This window comes from Phasianus colchicus, chromosome 38, assembly GCF_987193195.1.
Source record: "Phasianus colchicus chromosome 38, bPhaCol1.hap1.1, whole genome shotgun sequence".
Taxonomy (NCBI): domain Eukaryota; kingdom Metazoa; phylum Chordata; class Aves; order Galliformes; family Phasianidae; genus Phasianus; species Phasianus colchicus.
In genome coordinates, this window is record NC_143473.1 from 1408272 (window position 1) to 1431488 (window position 23217).

The 23217-nt window shown below is 59.7% G+C and overlaps 1 protein-coding gene across 1 annotated transcript in view; it reads left to right on the forward strand.

The window, feature by feature from the left end:
• The window catches only part of LTBP4 (latent transforming growth factor beta binding protein 4), a 61088-nt gene that overhangs the window by 20628 nt on the left and 17243 nt on the right, over positions 1 to 23217 (forward strand). Inside the window, 15 exon segments of the mRNA XM_090129873.1 lie at positions 994 to 1235; positions 5636 to 5717; positions 6138 to 6260; positions 9180 to 9305; positions 12024 to 12149; positions 13713 to 13832; positions 13909 to 14034; positions 14129 to 14254; positions 15403 to 15525; positions 17028 to 17159; positions 18192 to 18320; positions 18411 to 18574; positions 18577 to 18736; positions 21205 to 21270; positions 22031 to 22159. Coding sequence (XP_089985999.1) covers positions 994 to 1235; positions 5636 to 5717; positions 6138 to 6260; positions 9180 to 9305; positions 12024 to 12149; positions 13713 to 13832; positions 13909 to 14034; positions 14129 to 14254; positions 15403 to 15525; positions 17028 to 17159; positions 18192 to 18320; positions 18411 to 18574; positions 18577 to 18736; positions 21205 to 21270; positions 22031 to 22159 — 1974 coding nt within the window.

Sequence of the window (23217 nt, forward strand, 5' to 3'; positions counted from 1 at the left end):
ATTGTCACCCCCACCCCATTGTCACCAACCCCCATGTCACCACCCCCCCATTGTCACACCTTCTCGTTGTCACCACCCCCCCATTGTCACCATCCTCCCCCCATCACCCCTCACCCCATTGTCACCCCCCCATAGTCACCCCCCTCATGTCACCACTCCCCCATTGTCACCAGCCCCCCCATTGTAACCCCCACCCCCATGTCACCACCCCCCCATTGTCACCACCCCCCCCATTGTCACCACCCCCCCCATTGTCACCAACCCCCCCATGTCACCACCTCCCCACTGTCACCACCCCCCCATTGTCACCCCCTCTGCTGTCACCACCCCCCATTGTCACCACCCACCCCGTGTCACCACCCCCGTTGTCACCCCAGTGTCACCCATGGGTGTCCCCACTGTCCCCCCCATTGTCACCGCAATGTCACCCATGGGTGTCCCCTCTGTCACCTCAACATCACCCCAGTGTCACCCATGGGTGTCCCCACTGTCCCCCCATTGTGACCCCAATGTCACCCATGGGTGTCCCCTCTGTCCCTCCAACGTCACCCCAGTGCCACCCATGGGTGTCCCTGGTGTCACCCCAATGTCACCCAGTGTCACCCATGCGTGTCCCCTCTGTCACCTCAATGTCACCTCAGTGTCACCCATGGGTGTCCCCTGTGTCACTTCAGTGTCACCCAGTGTCACCCATGGGTGTCCCCTGTGTCACCCCAGTGTCACCCAGTGTCACCCATGTGTCCCCTCTGTTCCTCCAACGTCGCCCCAGTGTCACCCATGGGTGTCCCCTCTGTCACCTCAACGTCACCCCAGTGTCACCCATGGGTGTCCGCTCTGTCACCCCAATGTCACCCATGGGTGTCCCCTGTGTCCCTCCAACGTCACCCCAGTGTCACCATGGGTGTCCCCTCTGTCACCCCAATGTCACCCATGGGTGTCCCCGGTGTCCCTCCAATGTCACCCCATTGTCACCCCACATCTCCCCCCCCACAGCACAACGGAGACCCGGACAGCCACCCCCCAGCCGCCCCCCCCCGGTCACCAGGATGTCACCAGCTGTCACCCAACTGCCACCACGGGTCCCTGAAGTGCCACCAAGGGTCATCGAGGTGCCACCAAGAGTCCCTGAAGTGCCACCAAGGGTCCTGGAAGTGCCACCACGTGTCATCGAGGTGCCACCGCGGGTCATTGAGGTGCCACCGCGTGTCCCCGAGGTGTCACAGCGTCTCCCTGAGGTGTCACTTTCTGCCCTCATCTGTCCCCAAAGTGCCACCCTATGTCCCCAAAGTGTCACCTTCTGCCCTCATCTGTCCCCAAAGTGCCACCCTATGTCCCCAAAGTGCCACTTTGTGCCCTCATCTGTCCCCTGAGTGCCACCCTATGTCCCCAAAGTGCCACTCTGTGTCCCTGAGGTGTCACTTTGTGCCCTCATGTGTCCCCAAAGTGCCACTCTATGTCCCCACAGTGTCACTTTGTGCCCTTGTGTGTCCCCAAAGTGCCACCCTATGTCCCCAAAGTGCCCCTCTGTGCCCTCGTGTGTCCCCAAAGTGCCACTCTGTGTCCCCTAAGTGTCACTTTGTGTCCTTGTGTGTCCCCAAAGTACCACCCTATGTCCTCAAAGTGCCAATTTCTACCCTCATCTGTCCCCTAAGTGCCACCCTATGTCCCCAAAGTGCCATTCTGTGACCCCAAGGTGTCACTTTGTGCGCTTATATGTCCCGTAAGTGCCACTCTGTCCCAAAGTGCCACTTTGTGCCCTCATCTGTCCCCAAAGTTTCACCCTATGTCCCCAAAGTGCCACTTTGTGCCCTTATATGTCCCCAAATTCTCACTCTGAGTCCCCAAATTGCCATCCTATGTCCCCAGCGTTCCACCCTATGTCCCTGAGGTGTCACTTTGTGCCCTTCTATGTCCCCAAAGTGCCACTCTGTGTCCCTGAGGTGTCACTTTCTTCCCTCAACTGTCCCCGAAGTCCCATCCTATGTCCCCAAAGTGCCACTTTGTGCCCTCATCTGTCCCCAGAGTGCCACTCTGTGTCCTCATATTGCCACCCTATGTCCCCAAAGTGTCACTTTCTTCCCTCATCTTTCCCCAAAGTTTCACCCTATGTCCCCAAAGTGCCACTTTGTGCCCTCGTGTGTCCCCTAACTGCCACTCTGTGTCCCCAAAGTGTCACTTTGTGTCCTTGTGTGTCCCCAAAGTTCCACCCTATATCCCCAAAGTGCCCCTCTGTGCCCTCGTGTGTCCCCAAAGTTCCACCCTATGTCCCCAAAGTGCCACTCTGTGCCCTCGTGTGTCCCCAAAGTGCCACCCTATGTCCCCGAAGTGTCACTTTCTGCCCTCATCTGTCCCCAAAGTGCCACCCTATGTCCCAGAAGTGCCCCTCTGTGCCCTCATGTGTCCCCAAAGTGCCACTCTGTGTCCCCAAAGTGTCACTCTGTGTCCCCGAAGTGCCACTCTATGTCCCCAAAGTGCCCCTCTGTGCCCTCGTGTGTAGCCAAAGTGCCACCCTGTGTCCCCAAAGTGCCCCTCTGTGCCCTCGTGTGTCCCCAAAGTGCCACTCTGTGTCCCCAAAGTGTCACTTTGTGTCCTTGTGTGTCCCCAAAGTACCACCCTATGTCCCCAAAGTGCCAATTTCTACCCTCATCTGTCCCCGAAGTGCCACCCTATGTCCCCAAAGTGCCCCTCTGTGCCCTCGTGTGTCCCCAAAGTGCCACCCTATGTCCCCGAAGTGTCACTCTGTGCCCTCATCTGTCCCCAAAGTGCCACCCTATGTCCCCAAAGTGCCCCTCTGTGCCCTCGTGTGTCCCCAAAGTGCCACCCTATGTCCCCAAAGTGCCAATTTCTACCCTCACCTGCCCGCTAAGTGCCACCCTATGTCCCCTAAGTGCCACTCTGTGCCCTCGTGTGTCCCCAAAGTGCCACCCTATGTCCCCGAAGTGCCCCTCTGTGCCCTCGTGTGTCCCCAAAGTGCCACCCTATGACCCCAAAGTGCCACTCTGTGTCCCCAAAGTGCCCCTCTGTGCCCTCGTGTGTCCCCAAAGTGCCACCCTATGTCCCCAAAGTGCCCGTCTGTGCCCTCATGTGTCCCCAAAGTGCCACCCTATGACCCCAAAGTGCCACTCTGTGTCCCCGAAGTGCCACCCTATGTCCCCTCTGTGCCCCTCTGTGCCCTCGTGTGTCCCCAAAGTGCCACCCTATGTCCCCAAAGTGCCCGTCTGTGCCCTCGTGTGTCCCCGAAGTGCCACCCTATGTCCCCAAAGTGCCAATTTCTACCCTCATCTGTCCCCTAAGTGCCACCCTATGTCCCCAAAGTGCCACTCTGTGCCCTCATGTGTCCCCAAAGTGCCACCCTATGTCCCCAAAGTGCCCCTCTGTGCCCTCGTGTGTCCCCAAAGTGCCACCCTATGTCCCCAAAGTGCCCCTCTGTGCCCTCATGTGTCCCCAAAGTGCCACCCTATGTTCCCAAAGTGCCACTCTGTGCCCTCATGTGTCCCCAAAGTGCCACTCTGTGTCCCCAAAGTGTCACTTTGTGTCTTTGTGTGTCCCCAAAGTGCCACCCTATGACCCCAAAGTGCCAATTTCTACCCTCATCTGTCCCCTAAGTGCCACCCTATGACCCCAAAGTGCCACTCTGTGCCCTCATGTGTCCCCAAAGTGCCATCCTATGACCCCAAAGTGCCACTCTGTGTCCCCAAAGTGCCACCCTATGTCCCCGAAGTGCCACTCTGTGCCCTCGTGTGTCCCCAAAGTGCCACTCTGTGTCCTCAAAGTGTCCCTTTGTGTCCTTGTGTGTCCCCAAAGTGCCACCCTATGTCCCCAAAGTGCCAATTTCTACCCTCATCTGTCCCCTAAGTGCCACCCTATGTCCCCTAAGTGCCACTCTGTGCCCTCATGTGTCCCCAAAGTGCCACCCTATGTCCCCGAAGTGCCCCTCTGTGCCCTCCTGTGTCCCCAAAGTGCCACCCTATGACCCCAAAGTGCCACTCTGTGTCCCCAATTGCCACCCTATGTCCCCAAAGTGCCCCTCTGTGCCCTCGTGTGTCTCCAAAGTGCCACCCTATGTCCCCAAAGTGCCCCTCTGTGCCCTCCTGTGTCCCCAAAGTGCCACCCTATGTCCCCAAAGTGCCACTCTGTGTCCCCAAAGTGCCACCCTATGTCCCCGAAGTGCCACTCTGTGCCCTCGTGTGTCCCCAAAGTGCCACCCTATGTCCCCTAAGTGCCAATTTCTACCCTCATCTGTCCCCTAAGTGCCACCCTATGTCCCCAAAGTGCCACTCTGTGCCCTCATGTGTCCCCAAAGTGCCATCCTATGACCCCAAAGTGCCACTCTGTGTCCCCAAAGTGCCACCCTATGACCCCAAAGTGCCACTCTGTGCCCTCATGTGTCCCCAAAGTGCCACCCTATGTCCCCAAAGTGCCACTCTGTGCCCTCGTGTGTCCCCGAAGTGCCACCCTATGTCCCCAAAGTGCCCCTCTGTGCCCTCGTGTGTCCCCAAAGTGCCACCCTATGTCCCCAAAGTGCCACTCTGTGCCCTCGTGTGTCCCCAAAGTGCCACCCTATGTCCCCAAAGTGCCAATTTCTACCCTCATCTGCCCCCTAAGTGCCACCCTATGTCCCCTAAGTGCCCCTCTGTGCCCTCGTGTGTCCCCAAAGTGCCACCCTATGTCCCCGAAGTGCCCCTCTGTGCCCTCGTGTGTCCCCAAAGTGCCACCCTATGTCCCCGAAGTGCCCCTCTGTGCCCTCGTGTGTCCCCAAAGTGCCACCCTATGACCCCAAAGTGCCACTCTTTGTCCCCAAAGTGCCACCCTATGTCCCTGAAGTGCCCCTCTGTGCCCTCGTGTGTCCCCAAAGTGCCACCCTATGTCCCCAAAGTGCCACTCTGTGCCCTCGTGTGTCCCCCAAGTGCCACCCTATGTCCCCAAAGTGCCCCTCTGTGCCCTCATGTGTCCCCAAAGTGCCACCCTATGTCCCCAAAGTGCCAATTTCTACCCTCATCTGTCCTCTAAGTGCCACCCTATGTCCCCAAAGTGCCACTCTGTGCCCTCATGTGTCCCCAAATTGCCACCCTATGTCCCCAAAGTGCCACTCTGTGCCCTCGTGTTTCCCCTAAGTGCCACCCTATGTCCCCAAAGTGCCCCTCTGTGCCCTCATGTGTCCCCAAAGTGCCACTCTGTGTCCCCAAAGTGTCACTCTGTGTCCCCGAAGTGCCACCCTATGTCCCCAAAGTGCCACTCTGTGTCCCCAAAGTGTCACTTTGTGTCCTTGTGTGTCCCCAAAGTACCACCCTATGTCCCCAAAGTGCCCCTCTGTGCCCTCGTGTGTCCCCAAAGTGCCACCCTATGTCCCCAAAGTGCCCCTCTGTGCCCTCGTGTGTCCCCAAAGTGCCACCCTGTGTCCCCAAAGTGCCCCTCTGTGCCCTCGTGTGTCCCCAAAGTGCCACTCTGTGTCCCCAAAGTGTCACTTTGTGCCCTTATATGTCCCCTAAGTGCCACCCTATGTCCCCAAAGTGCCACTTTGTGCCCTCATCTGTCCCCAAAGTTTCACCCTATGTCCCCAAAGTGCCACTCTGTGCCCTCGTGTGTCCCCAAAGTGCCACCCTATGTCCCCAAAGTGCCACTTTATGTCCCCCAGGTGCCCCCCCCCGGCCCGGAGGTGGTCATTGTGCCTCGCCCCACCCAGGGGCTGCAGGCCCCCCCCCCCACAGCACCACCAGGTGGGACCTCCGGCACCGCACGTGTCTGCACGGCTGCATGCACACACATTTGCACATGCGTGTGCACGGCTGCACGTACCCGTGGTTGCACACTCAAGCTGCCACACGCACACACGGTTGCACACGCACACGCACGATCACACGGCGGGGTGGTCGCAGGCGTGCGCAGCTACACGTGTGCACGGCCGCACACGTGTGTGAGCACACGTGTGCCCCTTTACACGCGCGTGCCTGCTCTGTCTGCATGCCTGCATGCGTGCGTGGCTCTGTATGTCTTCGCCTGCAGGTGTGTGCGTGGTTGCACGCGTGTCTGCTTGCACGCCCGCGGCTGCACGCACGCACACACACACACACGCATCGCCCGCGTGTGCAAGCAGCGCGTGTGCAGTCGCACGCCTGCAGTGATGCCCTGCGTTGCAGCCGGGTTGTGTGAGAGGAACCCCCAGCTGTGCGGGCCGGGGCGCTGCGTGCCACGTGGTGGTGGATACACGTGCGTGTGTCACAACGGCTTCTGGCTCAGCACCCAGGGCACGCACTGCATCGGTGAGTGCTGCCCCCTGCACCCACCTGTCCCCGCACCCAACTCCCCCAGCACCCAGCCCTCCATGCACCCACCTCCCCCTGCACCCACCTCCCCATGCACCCACCTCCCCACCCACCCATGCACCCATCCCTCCTTGCACCCATCCTCCCCTGCACCCACCTCCCCCAGCACCCACCTCACCCACCCAACCACCCCCCCTGCACCCACCTGCCCCAGCACCCGGCCCTCCATGCACCCACCTCCCCCTCTGCACCCACCCAACCCCCCCATGCACCCAACCCCCCATGCACCCACCTCCCCTTGCACCCACCCACCCGTGCACCCACCTCCCCCTCTGCACCCACCCAACCATCCCCCCCGCACCCACCTCCCCATGCACCCACCCACCCATGCACCCACACCCCTTGCACCCACCTCCCCATGCACCCACCTCCCCATGCACCCATCTTCCCCTGCACCCATCTCCCCCTGCACCCACCCACCCATGCACCACCTCCCCCTGCATCCACCCACCTATGCACCCATCTCCCCTTGCACCCACCTCCCCCTGCACCCATCTTCCCCTGCACCCACCTCCCCCAGCACCCACCTCACCCACCCAACCACCCCCCCTGCACCCACCTGCCCCAGCACCCGGCCCTCCATGCACCCACCTCCCCATGCACCCACCTCCCCCTCTGCACCCACCCAACCATCACCCCCGCACCCATCTCCCCATGCACCCACCCACCCATGCACCCACACCCCTTGCACCCACCTCCCCATGCACCCATCTTCCCCTGCACCCATCTCCCCCTGCACCCACCCACCCATGCACCCATCTCCCCCTGCACCCACCTCCCCCAGCATGCATCCCTCCATGCACCCATCTCCCCATGCACCCACTTCCACCAGCACCTATGCCCCCATGCACCCGTCCCTCCATGCTCCCACCCTCCCATGCACCCATCTCCCCATACTCCCACCTCCCCCTGCACCCACCTCCCCTGCACCCACCCACCCATGCACCACCTCCCCCTGCATCCACCCACCTATGCACCCATCTCCCCTTGCACCCACCTCCCCCTGCACCCATCTTCCCCTGCACCCACCTCCCCCAGCACCCACCTCACCCACCCAACCACCCCCCCTGCACCCACCTGCCCCAGCACCCGGCCCTCCATGCACCCACCTCCCCCTGCACCCACCCATGCATACATCATCCCTCTATGCACCCACCTGTGCACCCACCTCCCCCAGCTCCTGTCCCTCCCTTGCACCCACCCACCCGTGCACCCACACCCCTTGCACCCACCTCCCCATGCACCCACCTCCCCCAGCACCCATCCCTCCATGCACCTACCTCCCCATGCACCCATCTCCCCCTGCACCCACCCATGCACACATCATCCCTCTATGCACCCACCTATACACCCACCCCCCCATGCACCCACCTCCCTCTCCACCCACCCCCGCATGCACCCATCTCCCCATACTCCCACCTCCCCCTGCACCCACCTCCCCCTGCACCCACCCACCCATGCACCCACCTCCCCCTGCATCCACCCACCTATGCACCCATCTCCCCTTGCACCCACCTCCCCCTGCACCCATCTTCCCCTGCACCCACCTCCCCCAGCACCCACCTCACCCACCCAACCACCCCCCCTGCACCCACCTGCCCCAGCACCCGGCCCTCCATGCACCCACCTCCCCATGCACCCACCTCCCCCAGCACCCACCCATGCACACATCATCCCTCTATGCACCCACCTATACACCCACCTCCCCCAGCACCCACCCCTCCTTGCACCCACCTCCCCCTGCACCCACCTCCCCCTGCACCCACCTCCCCCTCTGCACCCACCCACCCAACTCTCCCTACATTCCTCCCTTCCCCTCTCCCTCCATCTCCCCCTCCATTTCCCCCTCCATCCCTCTCTCCTTCCTTCCCTTCCTTCCTCTCTTCCTCCATCCCTTCCTCTCTTCCTCTCTGCATCCCTCCCTCCCTCCATCTCCCCCTCCCTCCCTCTCTTTCTCCCCTCCCTCCATCTCTCCCTCCCTCCGTTCCTTCCTCCTTCCTTCCCTCCATCCCTCCCTCCCTCTCCTTCCTTCCCTCCTTCCCTCTCTCCTTCCATCTCTCCCTCCATCCTTCCCTCCATCTCTCTCCTTCCTTCCCTCCCTCCCTCTCTCCCTCCATCCCTCCCTCCATCTCTCCTTCCCTCCATCCCTCTCTCCTTCCTTCTTTCCCTCCATCTCCCCTTCCCTCCCTCTCTTTCTTCCCTCCCTCCATCCCTCTCTCCCTCCATCTCTCCCTCCCTCCATCCCTTCCTCCTTCCTTCCCTCCATCCCTCTCTCCTTCCTTCCCTTCCTCCCTCTCTCTTCCCTCCCTCCATCCCTCTCTCTCTCCATCTCTCCCTCCCTCCCTCCCTTCCTCCTTCCTTCCCTCCATCTCTCCTTCCCTCTCCTTCCTTCCCTCCCTCCCTACATCTCTCCCTTCCTCCTTCTTTCCCTCCATCTCCCCCTCCCTCCCTCTCTTTCTTCCCTCCCTCCCTCCCTCTCTCCCTCCATCTCTCCCTCCCTCCATCCCTTCCTCCTTCCTTCCCTCCATCCCTCTCTCCTTCCTTCCCTCCCTCCCTCTCTCCCTCCATCCCTTCCTCTCTTCCTCTCTGCATTCCTCCCTCCCTCCATCCCTTCCTCCTCCCTTCCCTCCATCTCTCCCTCCCTCCCTCTTTCTTCCCTCCCTCCATCCCTCTCTCTCTCCATCTCTCCCTCCCTCCATCCCTTCCTCCCTCCTTCCCCCTCCTCCCTTCCCTCTCTCCTTTCTTCCTTCCGTCCATCCCTCCCTCCCTTCCTCTCCTCCTCTCCGCATCCTTCTCTCTCCATCTCCCCCTCCACTCTTCCTTCCTTCCCTCTTTCCCCCCCCCCGACCCCCCCAGACGTGGATGAGTGCCGCCGCAGCCCCCTCCCCTGCTCCCACGGCCGCTGTGAGAACACGGTGGGCAGCTTCCGCTGCGTCTGCAACGCCGGCTACCGAGCCGGCAGCGCCGGCACCGACTGCCACGGTCAGTGCCATGGGGATGGGATGGGGTGGGGACATCATGGGGACATCATGGCAAAGGGATGGGGTGGGGACATCGTGGGGACGGGATGGGATGGGGACATTGTGGGGATGGGATGGGGACATCGTGGGGACATCATGGGGATGGGATGGGATGGGATGGGATGGGGACATCGTGGGGATGGGATGGGGACATCATGGGGATGGGATGGGATGGGATAGGATGGGGACATCGTGGGGATATCATGGGGATGGGATGGGATGGGGACATTGTGGGGACATTATGGGGATGGGATGGGAAGGGATGGGATGGGGACATCATGGGGATGGGATGGGATGGGATGGGATGAGGATATTGTGGGGATGGGATGGGATAGGATGGGGACATCGTGGGGATATCATGGAGATGGGATGGGATGGGATGGGATGGGATGGGGACATTGTGGGGACATCATGGCAAAGGGATGGGATGGGGACATCGTGGGGATGGGATGGGGACATCGTGGGGACATCATGGGGATGGGATGGGAAGGGATGGGATGAGGATATCGTGGGGATGGGATGGGATGGAATGGGATAGGATGGGGACATCGTGGGGATATCATGGGGATGGGATGGGAAGGGATGGGATGGGGACATCGTGGGGATGGGATGGGATGGGTTGAGGATATCGTGGGGATGGGATGGGAAGGGATGGGATGGGGACATCGTGGGGATGGGATGGGATGGGTTGAGGATATCGTGGGGATGGGATGGGATGGGATGGGATGGGATGGGATGGGATGGGATGGGATGGGATGGGATGGGATGGGATGGGATGGGATGGGATGGGATGGGATGGGATGGAATGGGATGGAATGGGATGGGATGGGGACATGGTGGGGATATCATGGGGATGGGATGGGATGGGGACATTGTGGGGACATCATGGCAAAGGGATGGGATGGGATGGGATGGGGACATCGTGGGGATGGGATGGGATGGGATGGGGACATCGTGGGGACATGGTGGGGATGGGGTGGGGACATTGTGGGGACATCATGGGGACGGGATGGGGACATTGTGGGGACATGATGGGGATGGGATGGGGACATGATGGGGTCATCGTGGGGACATCATGGGGACGGGATGGGATGGGGACATTGTGGGGATGGGATGGGGACATCGTGGGGACATCATGGGGATGGGATGGGATGGGATGGGATGGGGACATCGTGGGGATGGGATGGGGACATCATGGGGATGGGATGGGATGGGATAGGATGGGGACATCGTGGGGATATCATGGGGATGGGATGGGATGGGGACATTGTGGGGACATTATGGGGATGGGATGGGAAGGGATGGGATGGGGACATCATGGGGATGGGATGGGATGGGATGGGATGAGGATATTGTGGGGATGGGATGGGATAGGATGGGGACATCGTGGGGATATCATGGAGATGGGATGGGATGGGATGGGATGGGATGGGGACATTGTGGGGACATCATGGCAAAGGGATGGGATGGGGACATCGTGGGGATGGGATGGGGACATCGTGGGGACATCATGGGGATGGGATGGGAAGGGATGGGATGAGGATATCGTGGGGATGGGATGGGATGGAATGGGATAGGATGGGGACATCGTGGGGATATCATGGGGATGGGATGGGAAGGGATGGGATGGGGACATCGTGGGGATGGGATGGGATGGGTTGAGGATATCGTGGGGATGGGATGGGATGGGATGGGATGGGATGGGATGGAATGGGATGGAATGGGATGGGATGGGGACATGGTGGGGATATCATGGGGATGGGATGGGATGGGGACATTGTGGGGACATCATGGCAAAGGGATGGGATGGGATGGGATGGGGACATCGTGGGGATGGGATGGGATGGGATGGGATGGGGACATCGTGGGGACATGGTGGGGATGGGGTGGGGACATTGTGGGGACATCATGGGGACGGGATGGGGACATTGTGGGGACATGATGGGGATGGGATGGGGACATGATGGGGTCATCGTGGGGACATCATGGGGACGGGATGGGATGGGGACATCGTGGGGACATGGTAGGGATGGGATGGGGACATTGTGGGGACACTGGGGATGGGATGGGGACATCGTGGGGACATCATGGGGATTGGATGGGATGGGGACAACGTGGGGACATGATGGGGATGGGATGAGGACAGAGATGGAGATGTCATGGAGACATCATGGGGATGGGGACATCGTGGGGACATCATGGGGATGGGATGGGGACATGATGGGGATGGCATGGGGACATGATGGGGACATGATGGGGATGGGATGGGGACACAATGAGGACGTGATAGGGTTGGGATGGGATGGGGACATGATGGGGACAGTATGGGGACAAGGATGAGATTGGGATGGGATGGAGACGGGATGGGGACATGATGGGGATGGCATGGGGACAGTGGGTTTGGGATGGGATACGATGGGGACACGATGGGGACATGATGGGGTTGGGATGGGACACAATGGGGACATGATGGGGACACGATGGGGTTGGGATGGGACACGATGGGGACACGATGGGGTTGGGATGGGACACAATGAGGACATGGATGGGGTTGGGTTGGGACACGATGGGGACATGGATGGGGTTGGGATGGGACACGATGGGGACATGGATGGGGTTGGGATGGGACACGATGGGGACACGATGGGGACACGGATGGGATGATGCTGTGGTAATGTAGATGTGGATGAGTGCACCCAAAGCCCCCCACCCTGCACCCACGGCCGCTGTGAGAACCTCCCCGGCTCCTTCCGCTGCGTCTGCCCCTCCGGGTTCCGCTCCACCACGCATGGGGGGCACTGCGAGGGTGAGATGGGGGGCAGGGGGGGCTGGATATGGGGTCGTCATCTTCATGGGGTCATCGTGTCCACGGGATAATCGTGTCTGTAGGGTCGTTGTGTCCGTGGGGCATCAGCTTCATAAGGTCATTGTTGGCCGTGGGGTCATCAATCATGGGGTCACCATCTATGGGGTCATCATGTCTATGGAGTCATCGTGTCTATGGGGTCATCATGCCCATGGGGTCATTATGTCCATGGGGTCATCATCTATGGGGTCATTGTGTCCATAGGGTCATCATCTATGGGGTCATTGTGTCCATGGGGTCACCATCCATGGGGTCATTGTGTCCATGGGGTCATCGTGTCCACGGGGGTCATTGTGTCCATGGGGTCACCATCTATGGGGTCACCATCTATGGGGTCACCATCTATGGGGTCATCGTGTCCATGGGGTCACCATCCATGTGGTCATCATGTCCATGGGGTCATCGTGTCCACGGGGGTCATCGTGCCCATGGGGTCACCATCCATGGGGTCATTGTGTCCATGGGGTCATCATCTATGGGGTCATTGTGTCCATGGGGTCACCATCCATGGGGTCATCGTGTCCATGGGGTCATCGTGTCCACGGGGGTCATTGTGTCCATGGGGTCACCATCTATGGGGTCATCGTGTCCATGGGGTCATTGTGTCCATAGGGTCATCATCTATGGGGTCATTGTGTCCATGGGGTCATCATCCATGGGGTCATTATGTCCATGGGGTCATTGTGTCCATAGGGTCACCATCCATGGGGTCATTGTGTCCATGGGGTCATCGTGTCCACAGGGGTCATTGTGTCCATGGGGTCATCGTGTCCACGGGGGTCATTGTGTCCATGGGGTCACCATCTATGGGGTCACCATCTATGGGGTCATTGTGTCCATGGGGTCATCATCCATGGGGTCACCATCCATGGGGTCATCGTGTCCATGGCGTCATTGCGTCCATGGGGTCACCATCCATGGGGTCATTGTGTCCATGGCGTCATTGTGTCCATGGGGTCATCATCTATGGGGTCATCGTGTCCATGGGGTCACCATCCATAGGGTCATTATGTTCATGGGGTCATCGTGTCCATGGGGTCACCATCCATGGGGTCATTGTGTCCATGGGGTCATTGTGTCCATGGGGTCATCATCCATGGGGTCATTGTGTCCATGGGGTCATTGTGTCCATGGGGTCATTGTATCCATAGGGTCATCATCTATGGGATCATCATGTCCATGGGGTCATTGTGTCCGTGGGATCATCATCTTTATAGGGTCACTGTTGGCCATGGGGTCATCGTGTCCATGGGGTCACCATCCATGGTGTCACCATCCATGGTGTCACCATCCATGGTGTCACTATCCATGGGGTCATTTTGTCCATGGGGTCATCATCCATGTGGTCATTGCGTCCATGGGGTCATCGTCCATGGGGTCATCATGTCCATGTGGTCATTGCGTCCATGGGGTCATCGTGTCCACGAGGGTCATCGCGTCCATGGGGTCACCACCCATGGGATCACCACCCCACCCCAATACCACCCCCCTTCTCCCCCCCAGACATCGACGAATGTGAGACCCCCACGGCGTGCCCCGGCCAAGAGTGCATCAACACCGCCGGCTCCTTCCAGTGCCGCCCGTGCCGCGATGGCTTCGAGCTCCTCCACGGCCGCTGTGCAGGTACCGACCCCAAACCCCCCACCACCCCACAACCCACCCCCCAACCACCCCCCTTCGTCACCGTGTCACCCCATAGACGTGGACGAATGCTCCTCGTCGTCTCGCTGCGGTCCCCGCGGCCGCTGCCTCAACACGGAGGGTTCCTTCCTGTGCCAATGCCAACGCGGCTACCGGGCGGCCGCCTCCGGCGCTCCGTGTGAAGGTGAGTCACACCACTGGGGGAGGAGGACACGTCCCCTGTGTCACCTCCATCCCGCCCCCCCAATGACCCCCCCCCTTCCCCGTGTCCCCCACAGATGTCAATGAGTGTCTGGAGGGCGACTTCTGCTTCCCCCACGGCGAATGCCTCAACACCGACGGCTCCTACCGCTGCCTCTGCGCTCAGGGTTACGCCAGTTCCCCCGATGGCACCTCCTGCCTTGGTCCGTCCCCACTACGCCGTCCCTGTCACCCCGTCTGTCTGTCCCTCTGTCTGCCCCGGTCCTCCATCTGGTCATCGTCTCGGTGCTGGGTCCATACGGCCACCCCCGGTTGCCATCCCGGTCCCATTCCCAACACCAATCCCATCCGCATCTCCATCCCAAATGCCACATCCCAGTCCCAGTCCCACCCTCATCCCACCCCAACGCCAATCCCATCCCAATCCCAACCCTGTCACCATCAATACTTCATCCCAGTCCCATCCCAAATGCTAAACCCAATCCCAGTCCCAATCCCATTCCCATTCCCAATCCCATCCCAATCCTACCCCTATCACCATCCCCATCCCATCCCATCCCACCCCATCCCATTCCCAATCCTATTCCCAATCTCAATCCTATCCCCGTCCCATACCCGCCCCATCCCATTCCCAGTCCCATCCCACTCCCAATCCCACTCCTAATCCCATCCCCACCCCATCCCACTCCCAATCCCACTCCTAATCCCATCCCATCCCCACCCCATCCCACTCCCAATCCCACTCCTAATCCCATCCCCATCCCATCCCACTCCCAATCCCACTCCTAATCCCATCCCCACCCCATCCCACTCCCAATCCCACTCCCAATCCCACTCCTAATCCCATCCCCACCCCATCCCACTCCCAATCCCACTCCTAATCCCATCCCACTCCCAATCCCACTCCCAATCCCACTCCTAATCCCATCCCCACCCCATCCCACTCCCAATCCCACTCCTAATCCCATCCCATCCCCACCCCATCCCACTCCCAATCCCACTCCTAATCCCATCCCTTTCCCACCCCATCCCACTCCCAATCCCACTCCTAATCCCATCCTATCCCCACCCCATCCCACTCCCAATCCCACTCCCAATCCCACTCCTAATCCCATCCCCACCCCATCCCACTCCCAATCCCACTCCCAATCCCACTCCTAATCCCATCCCCACCCCATCCCACTCCCAATCCCACTCCTAATCCCATCCCACTCCCAATCCCACTCCCAATCCCACTCCTAATCCCATCCCCACCCCATCCCACTCCCAATCCCACTCCGAATCCCATCCCATCCCCACCCCATCCCGATCCCGCTCCCCCCCACCCTCACCCCCCCGTGTGCCCCCCCAGACGTGGACGAATGCTCTCGTGGGGATCTGTGCGCGGGCGGCCACTGCATCAACACCGACGGCGCCTTCGAGTGCCGCTGCCCCGCGGGGTTCAGCTCCGACAGCGCGCGGGAACGCTGCCTGGGTGCGGGATTGGGATTGGGATTGGGATTGGGGTGGGATTGGGGTAGGAATAGGATGAGGTTGGGATTGGGATGGGGTGGGATTGGGGTGGGAATAGGATGAGGTTGGGATTGGGATGGGGATTGGGATTGGGATGGGGTGGGATTGGGGTGAGAATGGGATGAGGTGGGATTGGGATTGGGATTGGGATTGGGGTGGGATTGGGGTGGGAATAGGATGACGTTGGGATTGGGATTGGGGTGGGATTGGGGTGGGAATGGGATGAGGTTGGGATTGGGATGGGGATTGGGATGAGGTGGGATTGGGATTGGAGTGGGAATGGGGTGGGAATGGGATGAGGTTGGGATTGGGATGGGGATTGGGATTGGGGTGGGAATAGGATGAGGTTGGGATTGGGATGGGGATTGGGATTGGGATTGGGGTGGGAATAGGATGAGGTTGGGATTGGGATGGCGATTGGGATTGGGATTGGGGTGGGATTGGGATTGGGGTGGGAATGGGATGAGGTTGGGATTGGGATGGGGATTGGGATTGGGGTGGGGTGGGATTGGGGTGGGATTGGGATTGGGGTGGGAATGGGATGGGGTGGGAATGGGATGGGGTGGGATTGGGATTGGGGTGGGGTGGGATTGGGGTGGGATTGCGATTGGGGTGGGAATGGGGTGGGAATGGGATGAGGTGGGATTGGGATTGGGATTGGGATTGGGATTGGGGTGGGAATGGGATGAGGTTGGGATTGGGATGGGGATTGGGATGGGGTGGGATTGGGGTGGGAATGGGATAAAGTTGGGATTGGGATGGGGATTGGGATGAGGTGGGATTGGGATTGGGATTGGGATTGGGGTGGGGTGGGATTGGGATTGGGGTAGGATTTGGGTGGGAATGGGATGAGGTTGGGATTGGGATGGGGATTGGGATGAGGTGAGATTGGTGTGGGGATGGGATGGGGATGGGGATCGGGTGGGATGGGAGGGGAGGGAAGAGGATGGGATGGGATGGGGAGGGGATGGGGACAGGATGGGGATGGGATGGGATGGGATGGGATGGGATGGGATGGGATGGGATGGGATGGGAGGGGAGGGGATGGGGATAGGATGGGGATGGGGATAGGATGGGGAGGGGGGAAGGGGGATGGGGATGGGATGGGAGGGGAAGGGATGGGGTTAGGATGGGATGGGATGGGAGGGGATGGAGATAGGATGGAATGGGATGGGATGGGATTGGGGATGGGATGGGATGGCGATAGGATGGGATGGGATGGGTTGTTATGGGATGGGATGGGAGGGGAGGGGAGGGGATGGCAATGGGATGGGATGGGATGGGATGGGATGGGATGGGATGGGATGGGATGGGATGGGATGGGATGGGTTGTTATGGGATGGGATGGGAGGGGAGGGGATGGCAATAGGATGGGATGGGATGGGATGGGATGGGATGGGATGGGATGGGATGGGATGGGATGGGATGAAGACCCCGCAGTCTGGGACGCTCTCGACCCCATAGATGTGGACGAGTGCCAGGAGCACGGGCCGAGGCTCTGTGGGGCCCAGCGCTGCCAGAACATCCCGGGGTCGTTCCGCTGCGTCCCTGAGTGCCCCCCCGGCTACAGAATGGGGGGCAGCGGGGAGTGCGAGGGTGAGTGGGGACGGGGGGGACAGAGGGGTAACCCGGCCATGGGGTTGGGGTGCAGTGGGGTCGTCCCGTGGATTTGGGGTGGAGATGGACAGCAATGAGCATTCTATGGGGTCGGGGTTCAGTGGGATCAGTCCATGGGGTTGGGGTGGAGATGGACCCAAATGCCCATTCTATGGGGTTGGGGTGGAGGTGGACCCCAATACCCATTCTATGGGATTGGGGTTCAATGGGATCATTCTATGGGGTTGGGATGGAGACGGACCCCAATGCCCATTCCATAGGGTCGGGGTTCAGTGGGGTCATTCCATGGGGTTTGGACAGAGGTGGACCCCAATGCCCATTTTATGGGGTTGGGATTCAATGGGATCAGTCCATGGGGTTGGGATGGAGATGGACCCCAATGCCTCTCTATAGGGTTGGGGTTCAGTGCAACCATTCCATGGGGTTGGGGTGGAGGTGGACCCCAATACCCATTCTATGGGGATGGGGTTCAATGGGATCATTCTATGGGGTTGGGATGGAGATGGACCCCAATACCCATTCTATGGGGTTGGGGTTCAATGGAACCATTCTATGGGGTTGGGATAGAGATGGACCTCCATACCCATTCTATGGGGTTGGGATGGAGATGGACCCCAATACCCATCCTATGGGGTTGGGGTTCAGTGGAACCATTCTATGGGTTTGGGGTTCAATGGAACCATTCTATGGGGTTGGGTTAGAGGTGGACCCCAATACCCATTCTATGGGGTCGGGGTTCAATGGAACCATTCTATGGGTTTGGGGTTCAATGGAACCATTCTATGGGGTTGGGATGGAGATGGACCCCAATACCCATCCTATGGGGTCGGGGTTCAATGGAACCATTCTATGGGGTCAGGGTTCAATGGAACCATTCTATGGGGTTGGGATGGAGATAGACCCCCCCATGCCCTCTCCATAAGGTAGGAGTTCAATGGAACTCACCCCAATGGGGACCCCGCGGACCACCCCCCACCTCTGACCCCATTTCCCCCCCTTCCCCCCCAACAGATGAAGACGAATGTTTGGGGCCGGGGCCGCGCTGTGGGGCTCACGCCGTGTGCCACAACCTGCCCGGCTCCTTCCAATGCGCCTGCCATCAGGGCTACGAGGCGGCTCACCACGGCCACCAGTGCCAAGGTGAGGGGGCACCGAGCCGGGGGGGGGGGGACACCACAAAAAGTGGGGTGGGACGATGGGAGGTGCCATCACACCCTTCTTACCCTATAGATGTGGACGAGTGCACGACGCTGCCCGGGGTTTGCGGGGCGGCGCGGTGCGAGAACGTGGACGGCTCCTTCCTCTGCCTCTGCCCCGATGAAGGTCACGAGTTCGACCCGGTGACGGGAACCTGTGGAGGGGGGGTCACCTCGCCGACCCCCCCCCCCGGGTCAACGCCCAGCTGTTGTCGTCCCCCGTCGACTTGGCGCCGTGTTACAGCCCTGCTTGCGGGGTGCTGGCTGCCAACGTCAGCAGGGAGCTGTGCTGCTGCGCTGTGGGGTGGGCGTGGGGGCAGCGGTGTCAGCAGGAGGCTGCGTGTCCTCAGGATGGCAGCGGTGGGATATGGGGTCAATGGGGTTAATGGGATCAATGGGGTGGTGGGGGTGGTGGGGGCGGTGGGGTCAACGGGGACATTGGGGTCAATGGGATCAATGGGGTGGTGGGGGCGGTGGGGGATGTGGGGTCAATGGGGGCATTGGGGTCAATGGGACAAAGGGGGTAGTGGTGGGATATGGGGTCAATGGGATAAAGGGGGTGGTGGGGATGTTGGGGGCAGTGGGGTCAATGGGGTCAGTGGGATAAAGGGGGCAGCGGTGGGATATAGGGTCAATGGGGTCAATGGGATAAAGGGGGCGGTGGGGGCGGTGGGGCCAACGGGGATGTTGGGGTCAATGGGATAAAGGGGGCGGTGGGGGCGGTGGGGGCTGTGGGGTCAACGGGGGCATTGGCGTCAATGGGATCAATGGGGTGGTGGGGGCGGTGGGGGATGTGGGGTCAATGGGGGCATTGGGGTCAATGGGACAAAGGGGGTAGTGGTGGGATATGGGGTCAATGGGGTCAATGGGATAAAGGGGGCGGTGAGGATGTTGGGGGCAGTGGGGTCAATGGGGTCAATGGGATAAAGGGGGCAGAGGTGGGATATGGGGTCAGTGGGGTCAGTGGGATAAAGGGGGCGGTGGGGGCGGTGGGGTCAACGGGGATGTTGGGGTCAATAGGATAAAGGGGGCGGTGGGGGCGGTGGGGGCTGTGGGGTCAATGGGGACATTGGGGTCAATGGGATCAATGGGGTGATGGGGATGGTGGGGGCTGTGGGGTCAATGGGTCAGTGGGGTCAATAGGATAAAGGGGGCGGTGGGGGCGGTGGGGGCTGTGGGGTCAATGGGGACATTGGGGTCAATGGGATAAAGGGGGCAGCGGTGGGATATGGGGTCAGTGGGGACAGTGGGGTCAATGGGATAAAGGGAGTGATGGGGGTGTCGGGGGCTGTGGGGTCAATGGGGGCATTGGGGTCAATGGGATAAAGGGGGCAGCGGTGGGATATAGGGTCAATGGGGACAGTGGGGTCAATGGGATAAAGGGGGTGGTGGGGGCGGTGGGGGCTGTGGGGTCAACAGGGGCATTGGGGTCAATGGGATAAAGGGGGTGGTGGGGGCAGCGGTGGGATATAGGGTCAACGGGGGCATTGGGGTCAATGGGATCAATGGGGTGGTGGGGGCGGTGCGGGCTGTGGGGTCAATGGGGATATTGGGGTCAATGGGATAAAGGGGGTAGTGGTGGGATATGGGGTCAGTGGGGTCAATGGGATCAATGGGGTGGTGGGGGCGGTGGGGGCTGTGGGGTCAACGGGGGCATTGGGGTCAATGGGATAAAGGGGGCAGCGGTGGGATATGGGGTCAATGGGGTCAATGGGATAAAGGGGGCGGGGGGGGCAGTGGGGGATGTGGGGTTGGGGTTGAGGTTGAGATTGGGATTGAGATGGGATTTGGGATTTGGGATGGGGATTGGGATCAGCGTTTGAGAGCGGGATGGGGGTGTGAAATGGGGACTGGGATTGGGATTGGGGTGGGATTGGGAATAGGGATTGGGATTAGGAGTTGGGGTTGGGTTGGGATTGGGATTGAGATGGGAGTTGTGATGTGAGAAGGGATTGGGAATGGGATTGGGGTGGGGATTGGGATTGGGATCAGCATTTGAGAGTGGGATGGGGGTGTGAAATGGGGACTGGGATTGGGATTGGGAATTGGGGTTGGGTTGGGATTGGGATTGAGATGGGAGTTGTGATGTGAGAAGGGATTGGGATTGGGATCAGCGTTTGAGAGCGGGATGGGGGTGTGAAATGGGGCCTGGGGGTGGGATTGGGATTAGGAATAGGGATTGGGATTAAGAATTGGGGTTGGGTTGGGATTGGGATTGAGATGGGATTTGGGATTTGGGATGGGGATTGGGATGGGGATTGGGATCAGCATTTGAGAGTGGGATGGGGGTGTGAAATGGGGCCTAGGATTGGGATTGGGGTGGGATTGGGAATGGGAATAGGAATAGGGATTAGGAATTGGGGTTGGGTTGGGATTGGGATTGGGATGGGATTTGGGATTTGGGAAGGGATTGGGAATGGGATTGGGATTGGGATTGGGATCAGCGTTTGAGAGCGGGATGGGGGTGTGAAATGGGGACTGGGATTGGGATTGGGAATAGGGATAGGGATTAGGGATTGGGGTTGGGATTGGGATTGGGATTGGGATGAGCGTTTGAGAGCGGAATGGGGGTGTGAAATGGGGACTGGGATTGGGAATAGGGATTGGGATTAGGAGTTGGGGTTGGGTTGGGATTGGGATTGGGATTGAAATGGGATTTGGGATTTGGGAAGGGATTGGGGTTGGGATTGGGATTGGGATTGGGATCAGCGTTTGAGAGCGGGATGGGGGTGTGAAATGGGGACTGGGAGTGGGATTGGGATTGAGATTGGGATTGGGATTAAGGATTGGGATTGGGGTGGGGCTGTGACCCCCCTGTCGCCCCACAGCCGAGCAGCGCACGCTGTGCCCCCATGGGATGGGGCAGAGCGCCGGGCCCCACAGCCCCCCTGGGGGTGAGTGCTGTGGGGGGGGGGGGGGGGCACCCAGAGGGGCCCCTTTTGAGATTACACCCCTCTATTTTGGGATCCCCCCCTTTTTCGGTACCCCCCCCCCTATCTTTTGGGATCCCCCCTATTTTGGGATCCCTCCCAGTTTTGGGGATCCCTCCCCATCTTTAGGTCGACCCCCACTATTTTGGGGTGTCCCCCCCCCAGTTTTGGGTACCCCTCCCCATTTTTTGGGCTCCCTCCTCTATTTTGCCCCCCCCCCTCCCCATTTTAGGTACCCCACCCCATCTTTAGGGATCCCCCCCTATTTTGCCCCCCCCCCCCCCAGTTTTGGGTACCCTTCCCCATCTTTTGGGCTCCCTCCTCTATTTTGCCCCCCCCCCCCCATTTCAGGTACCCCTCCCCATCTTTTGGGCTCCCCCCTCCATTTTGGGACCCCCCCCATTTTAGGTACTGCTCCCATCTTTTGGGCTCCCCTCCTCTATTTTGGCCCCCCCCCCACCCTTTTTGGGTACCCCTCCCCATCTTTTGGGCTCCCTCCTCATTTTGCCTCCCCCCCCCCATTTTAGGGACCCCTCCCCATCTTTATGGAACCCCCCCAATTTTGGCCTCCCCCCCCCAATTTTAGGTACCCCTCCCCATCTTTTGTGCTCCCCCCACTATTTTGGTCTCCCCCCTCCATTTTGGGGTGCTCTCCCCATTTTTGGGGTCCCCCCCATTTCCTCCAATTGAGGACCCCCCCTTTTCATTTCCCCCCCCCCCCCAGATGTGGACGAGTGCCTCATGTTTGCCCCCCAGCTGTGCCGGGGGGGGGTCTGCATCAACGCCTCCCCCGGGTTCAGCTGTTACTGCCCCACGGGGTATTACTACGAGCGGGAGCACCTGCAGTGCGTCGGTGGGTGCCCCATAATCCCAATCCCAATCCCATTCCAATCCCAATCCCGATTCCAATCCCAATCTCATTCCAATCCCAATCCCAACCCCAATCCCGACCCCAATCCCACCTTCATCCCAATCTTAAACTCCAATCCCAACTCCAGTCCGAATCCCACCCCCAACCCAACCCCATTCCAATCCTAATCCCAACCCCAATTCCAATCCCAATCCCAACCCCAATTCCAATTCCAATCCCAATCCCAATCCCATCTCAACCCTCATCCCAACCCCCATCCCAACCCCATCTCCAGGCCAATCCCAATCCCAGTCCTAATCCCACTCCCACTCTACCTCAATCCCAATCCCAATCCCATTCCAATCCCAATCCCATTCCAATCCCTATCCCAATCCCAATCCCAATCCCAATCCCAATCCAATCCCAATCCCAATCCCAACTTAATCCTGACCCCAATCCTGACCCCAATCCCACCCTCATCCCTATCTTAAACCCCAGTCCCAACTCCAGTCCGAATCCCACCCCCAACACAACACCATTCCAATCCTAATCCCAACCCCAATCCCATTCCAATCCTAATCCCAACCCCAATTCCAATCCCAATCCCAATCCCAATCCTATCTCAACCCTCATCCCAACCCCATCTCCAGGCCAATCCCAATCCCACTCTACCTCAATCCCAATCCCATTCCGATCCCAATCCCAATCCCATTCCAATCCTAATCCCAATTTAATCCCAACCCCAATCCCAACCCCAATCCCACCCTCATCCCAATCTTAAACTCCAATCCCAACTCCAGTCTGAATCCCACCCCAACCCAACCCAACCCCATTCCAATCCTAATCCCAACCCCAATTCCAATTCCATTCCAATCCTAATCCCAACTCAACTCAATCCCAATCCCATTCCAATCCTCATCCCAACCCCATCTCCAGGCCAATCCCAATCCCAATCCTAATCCCACTCCCACTCTACCTCAATCCCACTCCAATCCCGATTCCAATCCCAATCCCAATCCCATTCCAATCCTAATCCCAACTTAATCCCGACCCCAATCCCA